General features: G+C 33.4%; 1 protein-coding gene across 3 annotated transcripts in view; it reads right to left on the bottom strand.

The window, feature by feature from the left end:
• Nucleotides 1-9,404: 9,404 nt before the first annotated feature.
• The window catches only part of LOC117114280 (ankyrin repeat and IBR domain-containing protein 1-like), a 46,429-nt gene continuing 38,974 nt past the window's right edge, over nt 9,405-16,859 (bottom strand). For all 3 annotated transcript variants that reach the window (XM_033257895.1, XM_033257896.1, XM_033257897.1), the window contains exons 17-19: nt 16,339-16,548; nt 10,289-10,418; nt 9,405-9,526 (exon numbers count right to left, since the gene is read on the bottom strand). In XM_033257895.1, coding sequence (XP_033113786.1) covers nt 9,435-9,526; nt 10,289-10,418; nt 16,339-16,548 — 432 coding nt within the window. In that variant the 3' untranslated portion in view covers nt 9,405-9,434. The remainder of the gene's footprint in view (nt 9,527-10,288; nt 10,419-16,338; nt 16,549-16,859) is intronic.

The raw sequence follows: 16,859 nt of genomic DNA, 5'->3' as shown, positions 1-16,859 counted from the left end.
CGTACTGAGTATTCGGTACGATAACACGTCAGGTAGGGCAAAACATCACTCCTATGATATTTCCTGACGCAAATTCATATTTTTATAGCACTTGCAGTACCCGCTGCTACTAGGTGATTGGATTCATCACTAGTAACCAAACGCAAGCTCGGTGGTCTAGTGGTTAAGACATCAGGCTAGATACCTGGAGGTCGTGGGTTCGATTCCCAACGAATAACTTGAGAATTGTTTTCGCCAGTGTTTGGGGACATACTAAGTATCCGGTACGATAGCACGTCAGGTAGAGAAAAAACATCACTCCTATAAAATTGTATCTGTACCTTTTGTGCGGTAGGTGTGCCAGTGGCGGCGCCAGCAGGGTGGCAGGGGGGGCTTCCCACCAGACAGGTCAAGCCCCCTTGCCAGACAGAGCTCATCGGGCAGTCAGACCATAAAACATATAAAAATAGGCCCACAACAAGCCAACACATGTCTGTCACAGTCTGATAGTGCCATTTTCGGCCATCTAGAGGTTGACTTTCTTTAAAAAAAATCTCATTTGGGAGGGGGAGCCCCTCTCAACCTCTTCTCCGAGCTCAAGTCCCCCCTGTCGGACAACTTAGCCCCCCCCCCAGAAAATATATCCTAGAGCCGCCACTCAACCGTGTGATGTAATACTATACAATACCCTCTTTATTACAGAGTCGGGGACTGCATTGTGTCTTGCATTGTCTTGCATTGATGAATGTTGAATGAAATATTTGTTCTTATATCAGCTGCGTTGTGGATATTCAAATTAAGTTACTAAATATATAATTTGGGCATGTGTGGATTCTTTTTTTATTTACCACTGCCCAAGTTGCCCAGATTAACATTAACGATTTATATAGAATATAATTATAGCATTACCGGAAGATGGTTTAGTGTATATTCCTGTATTGTATCGTGATTTACTTAAAAAGTATCAGTTTAAAATGCTCAATCAATTATATATTTATAGAGCGCATAATACTTGGAATATTCAATACTTTTTTAATCGGTTTCACTACACATTTAATTAAATATAAAATAAACACCATAAAATATCAGCCAAACGAGTACATTTTATTTCAATTTAAATCTGAAAATCTATTGAACCACACATTATATTCAACTACATTTCGACCATTATTTCCAAAATCTAGATATTATACGCATTTTGTCTTTCTATAACCGATACAAACCATTTTTCTTGTGAATCATTCCTTTACAAAAGTATACATCTATTTTTTCATGTTCCAGAAAAATATCAATAATTCATTATCAAATTTAAAAACCTACATTACTCAGTATCATCGTCGTTAATCCATGCTTATTTATACCTACCATACTTGTCAATTCATGCCAAAGCAATATACGGTTTAACATTTCTTTATAGCAAAGGTAAACATATTTATAATCTTTTTCAAAATCTTAAATTTGTATACCAGAAATAAATAGGATTTACATTTTTAAATACAAGTGATAAAAAATGGGAATATATGCTGTAAGCTAGACAACTAATGGACCATAGTGCTGACATGCAATGTGTAGAAAATAATTATCTACTTCAATTATTTATAATGTGCACATTACTTTAATATTATAAATAGAATTGATCATTAACGTCCTCAGATGTTATATCGGGAGTCTGAAGTACTAACAAAAGCATGCTTTTCCACAACAATTGTTTTAATTAACCTACGAAATGGACAATACCCACTAATACTGACAAAAGAAACTTGCAATAGAATTGAAACAAATAATACAAAGAGAGACAATACTTAAACACCCCATTGGTATTATATTATCACACAAATGTAAAGAAAATGTAAATGCATGGTCCTTGTTGACTTTTATAACAAGGAAATTTGGTTTGGGGCCTGGGAACCTGCAGTGTGCAGTACCCTACCATCGTTTATACACGGGGGACAATCCCCTACTTTTTTTTTAATGTTTACTTTTTGTGCATATTTGCTACAGTGCCCACAGGAACGTCCCATCTGATGGACAAGGTAATTATAGCAAAGTGCTTTAAAAGGACATAAGCAAGATCATGCATTGGCAAATTTGGGGCTCAGCCCCTTAGTAACACTAAAGTACAATCCTTTATTGCTATGCTAACTCACCTCACCTTCATAAGGAGAACAATTCTTTGAAATAAGTCTACTATTACAGTAATTCATATTTTGTTGAAGATTGGGAACACAAAGGAGAGGGCAGAAAATAGAAGCCACAAAATTTACTAAGTTTTCAATACAGTACCTATTATGTTCACACAGCAAACAACACATTTTGATATTCACACATGAAGAATTACTTTACATGAAAATGATAAAAGTTTAAATTGAGGAAATATAATAAAATATACAAGGTTTCTCTATTCAAATCAATGAGCCCATCAGACGTATTAATATGTATAATATTTATTTTGTGGTTATGAATTTATTCAATGGTATTTAGATCAAGGTAAAATTAAATGTCAATAATTAACTGTTCGATATAAACAAGCAAATAAGTAGAATGGATTCAATCAAACATGCCTGCTGAATGTAAGATGATTTACAAAAGTCAACGTTGATTAGCCTTTGGTCTTCATTCATCTTTTATGCCTATTAAAATTAGACATCACGAGTGTCTATGCAAGCAAGCATACTGATAAAATACCAGAAGACAAGATGAATATTAATATACCAAATAAATTGTGTTTTTTTTTGGCTGAGAAAATTTTTTTTATCGATTCCATGTATATTTCATATTCACTAAACCCAAAGTTTAATCAATACACATTTATTCATGTCAAATAATATTAAGATTTGAACAGAAAAAAAAGTAATATTTGGTTACAAGATAGCATATTAACTACAGTACAGTAAACTCCATGTGTAAATATAAACAAGAACTGTGACCATAATTTACTAATTGGGAGCATTAATGGGTCATACTACAGAACAGTGGCAGTGCCAGCAAGATTCGGGGGTGGGGGGCACAGGTTGGGGCTGAGGTAAAAAAAATTATGATTATGGCACCTCTAGATAGCCGGAAATGACAATCTCAGACCTTAAAATTTTCCTTTTTTCTCCAATTTGTTTCATAATTTTGGAAAAAATAGTTTGGGGCCCCCAGGCCAGCTTTCCCCTACCCCTTAAATCCGTCACTGGAGAAGATTATTTCTGAAATTGTTAATCGCCTCAATGTTGGTCACTTTGTAGGGGAATCTCTGATGCCACCACTGCTCTAGTTGAAATCATACACTTATTTCTCTACGATAAAATGACACCTTATTGATTAGAATTTCTACAATAGTAGGGTATGTTGAGCTCAAACTAGTAGCTGTGAACTGATTCATATAAAATCATGGATTGTTAACCTTTGTACATTTTCAATAAAAAAAAAAAAAATCTTGCTTGTGAAATTCCAAACATTCTACAAAGATTACAATTAAAGTTTATTTAAATTATTTAATTTATTTATATTTTTGGCTGATCTTTATACTTTCTATTCAATTGCATAACTGCCTTTGACAAGCATGTTATATATCCTTGCTTTCAAATCTTACGCATTGTTTTTAAATAATATATAATTAACAAACATTATTAAGAGTAAAAATTACTATTCTATTGTACATGCATTAAAAAAAACATATGTTTCATAATTATTCCTATTTTGGAACATTAAAAAATCAGCTTTTAAAGTATGCACGGCTTCTAAATTTTGTTGAACAAAATATTAACTGTACATACTGCACTAAGTGTGAAACAATTATTCTAATGATATATAAATGCTAAAGATTTAACAAATAATAATTTATTTTTATCATTTTAGAGTTTACTTTTCTGGGTGAGAATGAAACAATTAAAATATAATTCTAGAAAACACAATAAAATGTTATATCCAGGTATACAATACCCACTTACATGTTGAAAGACAGAAGCTGAAATTGTGGTTTCAGTTTATGTTTATGTAAAAGAAAAATTGGATTTTAAATTAAAAACAATTTATCACAAAATAAACTTCATATATACATTTGCCAACCTGTGCTACTGTCCTCATGGCACGGCCATTCGCTTTCATGGTTCCTGCTACTTGAACGGACTCTTAGCCTGGAGTCCATCGGATTTTCAACCATAGAAACATTAATGTCAAGATCTTTGTCAGTCTTGCTGCCTCTGTCTTTAATTATATTGGTTGTGCCTGTTGATGCATCTATGTCACTGTTATATCCCCGAGAATCAGCATCACTTGTAGTATTTCGGTCTCCGATCTTTACATCTGCCATTTTTTGCCAGACATCTTCCGTTTTTTGTGGCACACTGTTTTTAGTGTCTGGGTAAAGAGATGAGTTAATTTTTCTGCAAACTTTTGGTGTCCGTTTTGGAGAACTTGGCCATGATGCTGAACTCTCAGATTCATCTCGAAGTTGCCAAGGAGATTTATCATCTTTTTTTCTACTCTGTAATGGGATGAGAGCCTCTGTATTTTCACAGCTTGAAGATTTTTTCTTCCATACGTTTTCTTCTCCCATCTTTGCAGCAATTCGTGTTGAATTTCCTCCAGATATCTGTTGATATCTTTTCTTACAACCATCTTCTGGTTCTGATTCTCCTTCTCCCTGAGATTTATTACAAGGATTTTGGTTTTCAGTAGTTCTTCTCTCTTTTTTTCGTGCACCTAGTTCTTTCCTTTGTTCATTTTGATGCTCCGCCACAAGTTCAGTGACCTGTCCTTGCACTTTTTTCATCTCTTCTTTTATCCGTTCAAATTCAGAGTCCAGTTCATGAGAGAGTTGCAAGTTCACCTTCGTATTGTTCCCATCATCGGGAGTATTTGTGGAATGTGGAGTCCACCCATGCAAGGATCCAGTCCTGAAGGAATGTGATATATACCCAGAAGAGGTTCCTTCCGCTTTTCTACGCGACCGTAAAGACTTTGTCTGACGGTCAGATCGACTGTGTCTGCTGTTGGTATAAGAACCATGATTATGCCCGCGGCTTTTATCTTTATTTTGTCTAGAGTCTCCCATACTATAAGATGGATCAGAATTGCATCGTCTTGTCTCATGATAATGTGTTCGTTCTCGTTTCTTGCAATCTCTTTTCGCCAGTATATTTGAATCGAGCTTACTGCTCACCAGAAAAAGTTTATCAAAGTCAATGTCTATTGACATATCACTCTTCATAACATCAGAAGCTGACAAATTCTTAGATAGCTGAGGATTAGTAAATGGTACTTTGTCATGTTTCTGTAGAGAGTGATCAAAACCTAGATTTTCTATTGAACTATTTGTTGCATCTGAAAAAAAAAAAAAAAAATCAAATGAGGGGCATATAACAAATCCAGAATTATTAATATTTAAATTACATTAACTTTCTTTCAGACTCTGACAGCATGTGGTTCCATGCAGGTCATATTGTTTACTGCTTAATGGTTGTGAATTTTTCATACCAAGGTTAATGCTGAGAGGCAATAACCAGGTGTATCTACGAGGGGAGTACACGCTACCCGAAAAAAAATTACTCGCGCCCCACCCCCCCAGTCGCCCCCGCGAAAAAAAATCACGGTCAAGTAGTTAAAAATCACATAAGATCACCTTATTTTGAGAATTAGCGCCCCTCAATTGTTCATAGAGAGATGTGTATAAGAGACAGGTGTGAAACAATGATATATGATGATAATGATATATAAATGCTAAAGATTTAACAAATAATAATTTAGAGTTAATGCTTCTCTAACGCGTGCCAAATTCGGAGCTTATCACGGCACAGTTTTTGCCTTCGTAAATCAAACTACTAGCGCAACGTTTTTTCACGACCACGTTCACAACAGGCCGATATGATAATCACTTGAAACACACAAGTTTTATAATTCAGTATTCATTTATTTATTGATTTATCTATCCTATTTAAAAAGGCCTGTGGCGTAATGAGCATTTTATCGATGGTTTTATTCAATTACATTTGCACAAGTTGTTGGTGCTACCTTTTGTACAACTACCTGTATAAAAACAGGCCTATTTATGCATGTAATGAAAACAATAAAGAAAGTGAATCATTATTTTAAACACCGAGCAGCAAACAAAAGTCGAGTTATTATATTTATAGTTATTATATTTCTTAATTTGTAGTTGTAGAATATGCAATAATAATTGATAATAACAGAAATGAGTAGAAATATGGCCTCTTCTCGCGTCTCTAATCCATTTATTTATTATAACACAGCACGTTAGTTCACTCCAATGCTACAACCACCTACAAAAATTTACTGTGTGATTATAATTCTTAATACAAGCATCTTCAATAATCGAGAGGTAGGTGAGGCTGCACATGGAACCCGATTTATGGTTTTATTGGCCATTATTTTTGTTCTGATTCTTGTCTTCTTCTTCTATCCGGTTTTCCTATGTTTTTACACCGGGTTTTCTGTTCGACACTTTGACCACTTTCCATGCTTGAATCTTCTTTAAAGACCATATCAAATTGTGCATATTGAAATATGACTTCATTTGAATATTAATAAGCAATTAAGTTATATTTGTATGTTAACGCAATATGCATTTTCTAAAGCTATGTTAGACACAAAATTACCGTGAAATTTTCTCCTTCGATTTATAACAACGTAAGGTACAATTAGACAATAAAATACTGTACTGTGCAGACTAACCTCCACATATCTCTCAACATCACACTCGCTTTTACAACTGCAGCCATAGTTCGAGTCTCACTGCCTAGTAAATCCAGTTATCAATTATTATTATCCAGTTGCATAACGACGAGTCACAGGGCCTGGGAGTAGGGGTTGGGTGCCCAAGTAAGTGCCACGAAAGTGACAGAGGAGGTCATACGGTAGTATATGAGTGAACCTATAGGTTGAAACGACTGCATTATTACAGGCAATGCCTTCAAAATAATTGTGACTATTGAACCATAGAATCAAGTCTTCTTTTCACATACTGTACGAATTCTCGTCCGTCTTACAAGTCCATAATATTTCGCGTGCATCCTAATTTAAAAAAAAAACAAAAGATGATGAAAAATTTTCCTGTGAACTCTGGTAGCCCTTTACGCTGTCTCTTATACACATCTAGATGTGTATAAGAGACAGGCCCAGGAGTATAAATGGGTACCTGGTGGGGTTACGTGCTGTGGTTAGAGGTTTTTCTAACCGAGTCCTGGACAATTTAGATATATATTACCAATACAGGAGAAATAGTTTTAAACAATACAGTAGATTTGTGTTACAAATAACTAAATTGCATAATTCGTTTGACAACTTAGCTCAGTCGTTAATAATTTATTGTGATGCTGTCTCTTATACACATCTAGATGTGTATAAGAGACAGTATATATAGAGAGAGAGAGAGAGAGAGAGAGAGAGAGATCTGAGATTTAGGTTGGAGATTGTACAGTCGTCCTAAAACGTGTTTAAAACTTTAAGCGATAATGCGATAATAATAACTCTAAGCGATAATGACCTCAAGTGGTCAAGTAATACTGATGCTATCATTGCCAAAGCAAATTGTAAACTTTTTATTTTGTGGTCGTTGAGGAGAGCTGGTTTCAATTGTGATGAACTCCTGACGATCTACAGGAGTTATGTACGGCCTGTTCTTGAGTAAGCTGCGCCTCTGTGGCACCCAGGCTTAACTAAACAACAAAGCATGGCGATTGAGCGTATCCAAACGCGAGTTTCTCGGTGCGTTTTAGCCGATAAGTTTATTAGTTATAGTGATGCCTTTTCACAGCTAGGACTGGAGAGACTGTCTGACCGTAGGGTCTCACTATGTACAAAATTTGCTAAAAAAGCAGTACAATCTAATAGATTTCATAATTGGTTTCCAATTAATAATGCATGTCACACCATGACACTACGCACTAATAAGCCATATGAAGAATATAAAAGCACCAAAACAGGATTTATAAATAGCCCATTACCGTATATGACTAAAATTCTAAATTCACTTTGTAGTGGGACCCTAAGGTCAGAGATCTCTTCAGCATTTGGCACAGAGGCGCCTTGTCGTGCATGACTCCTGTAAATTGATTGATAGCGGTTTTTTAAAATATTTTTTTTAAAATTTTTTTATTATGAAATTGTATATATATTTTTAGAGACTCAATTGTTTAACTTCTCTTGAATTTATAATATGTAATTCGTCTTTGTAATTTTTAAGGTATTAATGTAAATTTGAATGTTTAATATTGCTCTATTTTAATAATGATTTGTAAATTTTTGATGGCCAATTTTTGTAATCATTTTTCAGTCTTTCAATTCAGCTTATGCTGCAATAGACTGTTTTGTATGTGCGATTCTTTTTTTTGCAATAAATATACCTAAATATATATGACTTTAGTAGATTAAACAAATATATAAATTGAACAAATTATACATTTCATCCAGGTAATTTGTTAAAAATCCAAATATCCTTTAATATTGACAGATGACTAAGAATTAAAATTATTTGAAAGTTGTGTTACCAGCTACTGGGGGAGCAGCAACATGCATTGGTTTTAATTACGCAAAGTGAATACGCCACAGGCAAGTTATTATAAGTTAGGTTTGGAAGCTATCACTTCACATCTCTTAAACAAGGGCATTGTTGAGATTTTTAATTCCAGAAAAACCCAAGGTTTCATCATATACTATCTGTGTCAGGATAAAAAATTGAAAAGAAATATTCAATATTATATATAAATTGCTATCTTTGAATATTTAAGTAAGATTAACAGCTCTTTTAATTTTCATTTCATTTATTTCTCTCAAAATACAAAAGATGATGAGAATGAGAAACAACAAGAGGAGAGGGGAAACTAAAAAAATTAAAAATTTTAAACTTTTTATTAAAAATGTAGGATTAAGATTACTCCTTCAGTTTGTCATAAACTAGAATGAGAAAATATTTTTCAGGCCATATAAGAGGTGCTTATACTAACGTACATATGCACATTTTCATCAAGATATTCGCTGCCCTGCACTGTTTCATGGAAACCTGTTAAAGCTTAAGCTATGTTTTCACAAAGTACAATACAAACAGATATAGCAAATCATTTATTTATAACTCAGTCCATACCTAATGCAAGTATTCACCATTAGCAATATACAATGTTCTTCTTGGTTGTTTTTTTTGTTGTCTTTTTATGTTCAGTTGTTCAACTGTTTGTATTTACCATTTGCATCAGGAAAACAAAATTTTACTTGTATCTTATTTAACCAAGTGACAATAAAAGAATCTTGAATCTTGTATCTTGATTACAATGAGTAATGCATACCATAATTGGTTTTTATCCAGCAGATAGCTTAATTAAAATCTAGCTGATAGACATTTAGAACATGTTAACTAGAACACTTCAAACTAATAAGAGCGTAATTGGAACAATATGTTGTCAGATTGCGTCTTTAATTCTGCTTAACAAAAAAACAAATTAATCTTGTGATGATTCTTACCTTGAGGTTATTCCTTCAGTTTGTTGCATCAACAACTGCTGAGAAAGTTCAAAGGCACGCAACAAACCTTCGCTTATTCCTGAGGAATCTATTTACAGAAAAAAAACCATTATTTGAAATTGCAACAAAAGAAATTGACAGTGAAGGTAAAACATACCAACACATCAATCAGAAATGAAAATATATTAACAATTTAAAGGTTCAGTATCGAATCAGTGTAATCAATAATGTTCCATGTATATCTTGATGGTATAGAATAGGATTGCAGTTGTAAAACTCCAGTCACACACTTGACTTGAGACATAATATGTATGTATAACAATTTTGACAGCACCTGCTGTCTTCCTCAGTTTATGAAAGCTTATAGTAAGAGGTGAAAAGCTGGTTATTTTAGCACGGTGCTGATAAACAATGCCTAACATTTGACTGTTTACAGCATTAATCAGGCTCAAAACAACTCATAACAAGACTGCTTTTAAGCGCCTTGTGTGTACAAGGCGCTTAAAAGCTTGTTCAAGGACACAAGTGAAATGCACAGCGAGGGATTGAAACCCCAACATCGAGTTTGGGAAACCAAAACATTCCTGCTGCGCCAAACTGCTTGTGTTTATATTATGTCTTTTGAAAGAAGTTCACTATTGGCAATCCTTGGTCTATTTTTTTTACTGTATTATTGAGGGTGACACTTGCAGCCTGTCCTACTAGGTCTAAACACAAGAGTAGAAGATGTTTAGTCAAGAAATAAATCCTCTGCTGTCACAAGATTTGAACCCAAGACCCTGGAATTGGAAGGCAAGCACCTTAACCACCAAGCTACATCTCCATTAAATAGAAATTTTAAAAAGTTTACCTTCTCCTAGTCTTCTGCGAAAGATTAGAGATTCATCTTCATCATCAGTATCATCAAGCCATGATTGTGGTTCTGGAGGTGCAAACTCTTTGAGAGAAGCTTCTATCGCTTGTCTCAGCAAGATGTCCTCCTACAAACAAATTGTCAATGAAGATTATCAACTACTGTATGGAGCAACTTTGTGAAAAAAAAGTACTGTATATTATATAAGATGATTATTAATTACAGACTTGTGGTCATAAAGGTAATTTTTCTCAGCTACTGGCCAGGTTACATCAACAATATTCAAAACAAAGCCACATTAATACCAGCCATGCCACAGCTGCAGCATGTGAAATTCATCACTGTATTTTTATTTATTTTCTGACTTTTTACTGTAGGCACTTTCAGTACTATATATTTTCTTCAAAATGGTACAGTTACATAAGTACATTTACAAAAAACTAAGCTAATAAATGAATATAAAATAGATAGATAGTTATAAAATTATTAGAAATACGGAGAGTACAGAATTTTAGGAGTCCTTATCTGTAGTTCATTCCCTCTTATGTTCAAATGAGCAATTATGACTTTGAAATGTTTGAAATGCTATGCTCTATATTCATCATTAAAATGTATTGTTAATAAAAATTGCCGCAATATTCTACACTATTGAAATGTCTTGAAGTAAATTACAAATGAATATGAACCCCAGTGGTGATAATAACTTTTCTAATTATCTTGGGAAACAGATAGACATTAGAAGCAACCAATCTTCGTTCTATGTACTGCCCTTCATTAAACATTACAGTTAGAAAACCAATAGTATACTGTATTTAATATAGCACTTAAGTATGCTTCTTAGAAGCTATGGAACACTCTGGTGGTTAAGACGCCATAACTTTGATGCCTATCTGGTGCATAATATATATTTAAATAGGCTTAATACCAGTGACCAAAATATTGTATAAACTAAACATTGTTGAAAAGTCCACTGATTAATCTCAGATAAGAAATTGTGGCAAAGACAAGCCAGTCACTCCTCGCAAAAATTGATTTTTAGTTATCAATACAGGGTTAAACCGTTGTAATATGAGAGCTATAAGATGGTAAAAGAATCATTTAAATCCGGCATTTCTTCATGAAGTTACGAGCATTTATACATACAGCTGTTTAAAGAACAATACTTGAGAAATGAGTCTTCGAAGTTTATGATTTTGGGCATTTCTCAGGCAGAAACTATCACCAAATCATTAAAAATTGTTGTTTTAACATTGAAAAGGGAAAAAATAACAGCATAGCATGATGTGTAAGTATATAAATGTAGTTTTAGATTTAGAAATCTTGACATTCATTCATATAATACATAATCCAAGTATTGAAATACACGCCATTGTGATGGGATTCAATATTTCAACATTAATTATGCCATCATCAGGAATTATCTCAATAGTCCTGATGATGAAATAATTATTGTTGAAAAATTGAATCACAACACGAGGGCATACAGTACATTTCAATACTTGGAGCATGTATTATACTTTCTAAACAGTATTCACTCAAGGCTGCACAAAACTAAAGCCTTTTCCTGGTTGAATATTTTTTAAGCGATCCTTGGTTGAAGTACAGTACATCATACACTACTTGCAAAATAATAATACATGCTGAAATAATGATGACACAATGATGAAAAGGAAATTGATAATAACGAAAGAGAAATGATATGACCAATTATATATTGTCTATTATTCCATCACAACAATAACAATTACTATCAACACTGCAGTACCCGCTGCTTACTTGGACTCGAATTCAACCCTGGCCATCAGGCGCAAGCTCGGTGGTCTAGAGGTATGATGCCAGGCTAGTGATCTGGAGATCGTGGGTTCGGTACATTTCCACATCAGGTAGGGCAAAATTACACCTATACAAATTATATAATTATGACCTGCCATCCCACTTTGAATTAATTAAAACAGCCTTTTTTAAGACAGTCTTGCCGTGTCGCTAATTATTTCTTTTAAAGGCAGAGGTCTTCGGAGGAAAAAATTGTTGATATATTGTAAAACTGATTTTTCTAAGACACAAAAACTGTGTTTGACAAAAAGGTCAAAAGGTCAAACACCATTTGGAAAGGGTGGGAAAGGGGTTGTTATGTCCCTTTTTCCAACAGTTTTTAAATATTCGAAAATCTCATTAACAGTGAACCAGGGAGTTGTTATTAGAAGGACTCACAACAAAATCCTCTCTTTTGATCAGTCTACTTTTCCGACAAGATAAGAAAGCAGAGCGGTAGTTAACGACGAGGTTCAATTACCGAATATGAGCATGCGCAGTAAACCTTCTTATGCTTGTGCGTGACGAAAAAGCATGGCAACTAGAGAGAGTATCAGTTATCAACTACACGCTAGCGTCAAACCGACACAACAAATATGCCCCTATATCATTTCCCTGCTACGAAAACATGTTCAGTTTGAACTCAAATTACGTTTCGTACGAAACTGTAAGAAAATGAGACATAAAGAAAATGATAGTTGCATAAACTATTTGTCCTAGTTATAAAATGGAGATAGGTGCGGAAAATATAAAATATAAGCTTTAAAACTTATCAAAAACCCATGAAGATTACAAATGACGGTGTACGAACAAACACATATAGCTCCACTTCAAATAGTCGTAACTTTTTAACGAAAAGGCGAATTTTTTATGCGGTTTTTTATAAATTAATCTTCGTAAAACTCTCTGGAGATGCAAATTTATTGAACAGCAAAAATTGAATAAAAAAAACTCTGCGCATGCTCTACTGGTCGTTTGTCACGAAATTATTTTCTCTACAAAGACAAAATTTTAACAACTGAGGGCACAAGATCGTCGGAAAAGTACCCTATTGACAAAAGACAGGCAGTTAGTCACGGTTCTCTTTGAAGATTCAGTACACCACGCTTCGCTCATTGGCTGTAGATAAGTAGATAAATGTGTTGACTCCTTCTAAATAACAACTCCCTGGGTTAACATTAACCTTTTTTTGTCAGGTGCACAACATAGCAAATTTTTTCCCTCCAGAGCCTGGATTCAATCCTAACCAAGGTCAAATAGATATAAATTCTTGAACAAACAAAAAATAGAAAATATATTAACAACAGTGTGTCATAAAACTACTGTAATGGACTGATAATCCAGTCCACCAACTTGCAATTTGTTCATTTTTATATTAACTATTACACTGGATTTAGTAATCTTAAGCTTGATTATCTTTCAATTACTTTATCAAGTTCATCACAGATAACAAATATTGTATCTATACAGCCAACAGCAATAACAAACATCAATAACACTGACTTAAAAAAATTATTTTTGATTAGAGGAATTCTTCCACTAATAGCAAAATGGTAAATGTACAGTTGTCATGGTGATGAAGGATGTTTGGCTAATTTCCATTGATTTTATCCACCTGATCAACTAATTTGCTTCAAGGAGGTTTTTATCAATCATTTTGGAATAACATAGTACTGGTTCAATCCAGTGTACTAGGTTCAATGAAGGGCAAGACATTATCATCATTTTATTGCATTTAGTATGCTTTATCTTTGTCATGTTTTGTCTGGATTTGTGATTGCAATGTGGCAGATAGGTCACATGATCTAGCACTAGCATTTTGAAATCTATTAATCTCACCTGTCCTTTTACGTTATATACAGAAAATCAAATAGTAATAAAAACAAATTTAAATGTCATAGGACATTATGGTAAAAGGAATGAGAAAATATAATAACATAAGATAAAACCCATTTATTACAGAGTTAAAATATAAGATATAAAGATTACTATGGGTTGTAAACGATTGGAATAAAGCAAATTATATCAACCTAAGAATGAAAACACTGAGATTAACAAACAATTAAAGTATGAAAAATAAATAGTAATGTATATTAGCCATTTTAATTGTCACAATAGCCCTTTGGCATACAATAGGGAAGTAACTGTGTTACCATCTCTGGATATCTAGGAAGTTAATTCATTCTTCAACAACAATAGATTTATAATTTAGATAATTTTAAGTTTCCAAGAAAATTGTTCAAGGAAACAGTATATCAAATGACCAAATTACACCACTGGATGAGAAGGTCAAAGATGCAATCATTTCTAACAAATCCATTAGTAATTTTGCAATTATCAAATGTAAATGAAGTTGAAAATCAGTGATGCGGCATTAAAAGAACCTATGAAGATGAGGTATTAAATGGAACCTGTGAAGAAAAGACTAAAAATACATAGGGAGACAGTAAAAAGCAATGAACATAGTTTACAGCTTAGTATTCACACTGATATACCATAAATGTATTCAAAGGAATAAACCAAGTATTTCATATTGAAAATATGATCATTCTTCTATTTTTTCATCAATTCAATTTGGAAATAATAAGATTCCCATATGTATAAAAATAAAATAAGTATTTTTTAAAGATTGAATGGTAATCCTGTATACAGTATTAACTAAATTATTATTTTTTTTATATTATTAAAAATTATGTACATATGATCCTTAAAATGTATGTTAATTATGTGATTCATTTTATGTGCGGTTTTTATGCTTCTCTTTTTCTTGCAATTTGGCCATTTTGTGAGTCCTATATCCATTGATATCAGTGTGTTATGGCGTTTTGAGTTGAACTACTTTCGTAAATTGACGCAATTCAGTGATTTTTATGAATAAACCAGAAATGAATGAATCCCTTCCGGAAGATCCAGTTAAATGAGATTTCTTAACATATTTAATTTATTTTGGTACACATGGTGATACCCATTGGCATTAACTTCTGTGAAACAATTAATAACAAAGTAGTGAAAACATTGCGGGATGGATTATTTTCTGGGAGATTCTTGCTTGCGGGAGGACATCTCAATTTCCAGGAGACTCCCGCAACCTCCGGAAGACTTGGGACCCGTGATAAATGAATGAATATAGAATGAAAATATAAAAAATTAAAATAAAAATAAAAAATAAAAAATAAAATAAATATTTATATCATAGTAATAAGCAAATAGGCAAACACCATGAATAGAGACGAGATACTACTCTGTTGCTATCATTGCAAAATGCGTTCAACCCGACGCCATTTTCACCACTAACAAACCAATGATCCCAATTTCTAACGTAATTATTAAGATGTTGTATCTTACTTTTTCTTTGTAAATTTTAATTGATGATTAAATGTATGTTCAATAACTAATATAACGTGACTTTTGTGTTTTTAGTACATTTTGATGGCAAAATATTAGATTTCAAAATGCCTATTCCAGAAAGTCTATGCAGTCATTCAGGCGTAATGAACGGTAATCTACGTCTGTTGACAACAGAGAGCGGCACCCGGCGTCGTGACGACATGACTGTGGTACCCTATAAAACTTCCTGATATATATTCTATTAGTAAACAAAAATGTAAAAACACTGAAAAGACGATGTACAGTCATTGAAGGTTGATTTGAGGAACACAAATTTATTAACATATAATAAAATAGAATGGAAATTTTCTATTATTTTATTTTTCTATTATATTTTCTATATAACGTTCTATTTTATTATATTTAAAAAAAATGTATGTTCCGCAAGTCAACCTTCAATGATTGTACATCGTCTTTTCCTTTTCTTTACATTTTATTTTACTTGGAGTACACATGCAAATTCACTTCTCATGATTTAATAATGAACAGATATGGTTTCACCTGGCCGAGGCACGCAACACCTTCAATTGCCGGAAGGCGTACGTCATCATACACCTGATGATGCCATTATCACTGGCGTATAAAGCTGTCTAGTCAGTTGATAAAGAAATGTGATAAAATTCTTAATGATCTAGATAAGCTCTGTTTAATGTTTGCATTTTACAAGAATAAAACTTCAAACGTAGAAAAGATGTAAAAAAAAAACAAAGGCATAAAGCACCATAACAAAACAACAAAACAAAATTTACAGCACGTTCATGAATAATTGTTTTAAAAATACCACTCCATTTGCAAAAAAGCACTAAAGATTATCTGGATGTAAAAATATAAAAAAATGTTTGATTTACCTCATCATCTGTTTCATCCGAATCCCTTCTGACAGGCTGTGTGCGGGGTGATGAGTCCGGAGGCAAGAACCCCTTGCTAACAGCTGACAGGAACTCCCCGCGTTTACGTTGAACAATGGCAGTTGTCATAATGACCTTGGGTCGCGGTGTACAAAGGAACTGCCTGGCAACCATTTGTGATAAAGTTTCACATGCCTGCTCTAATTCATCCTAAAAATAATATGTAGTAGTAAAAGTGATGTCATAATTAATATTTTTATGTCTGAAAATGTAAACACTTTGAGTTCTCTATCTTTCATTGTTTCTGAGGCACTCGTACTTAGTATGTACTCATACATTCATCTTTCATGAGCTTGCATTCAATAATTTGCATATGTTTTTAATGCCTATGAAAAATGTGAACATCCTGAGCTTTCTTCCTATTAGTGGTTAGGATGTTGTCCCACTTAGCATGTGCTCATACTTAGCATGTACTCTTACATTCATCTTTCATGAGCTTGCATTCAATAATTTGCATATGT

This window comes from Anneissia japonica, unplaced genomic scaffold (genome assembly GCF_011630105.1).
Source record: "Anneissia japonica isolate Jap-2015-1 unplaced genomic scaffold, ASM1163010v1 scaffold2994_len2133135_cov197, whole genome shotgun sequence".
Classification (NCBI taxonomy): Eukaryota; Metazoa; Echinodermata; class Crinoidea; order Comatulida; family Comatulidae; genus Anneissia; species Anneissia japonica.
This window is presented reverse-complemented; position numbering and strand designations above follow the sequence as displayed.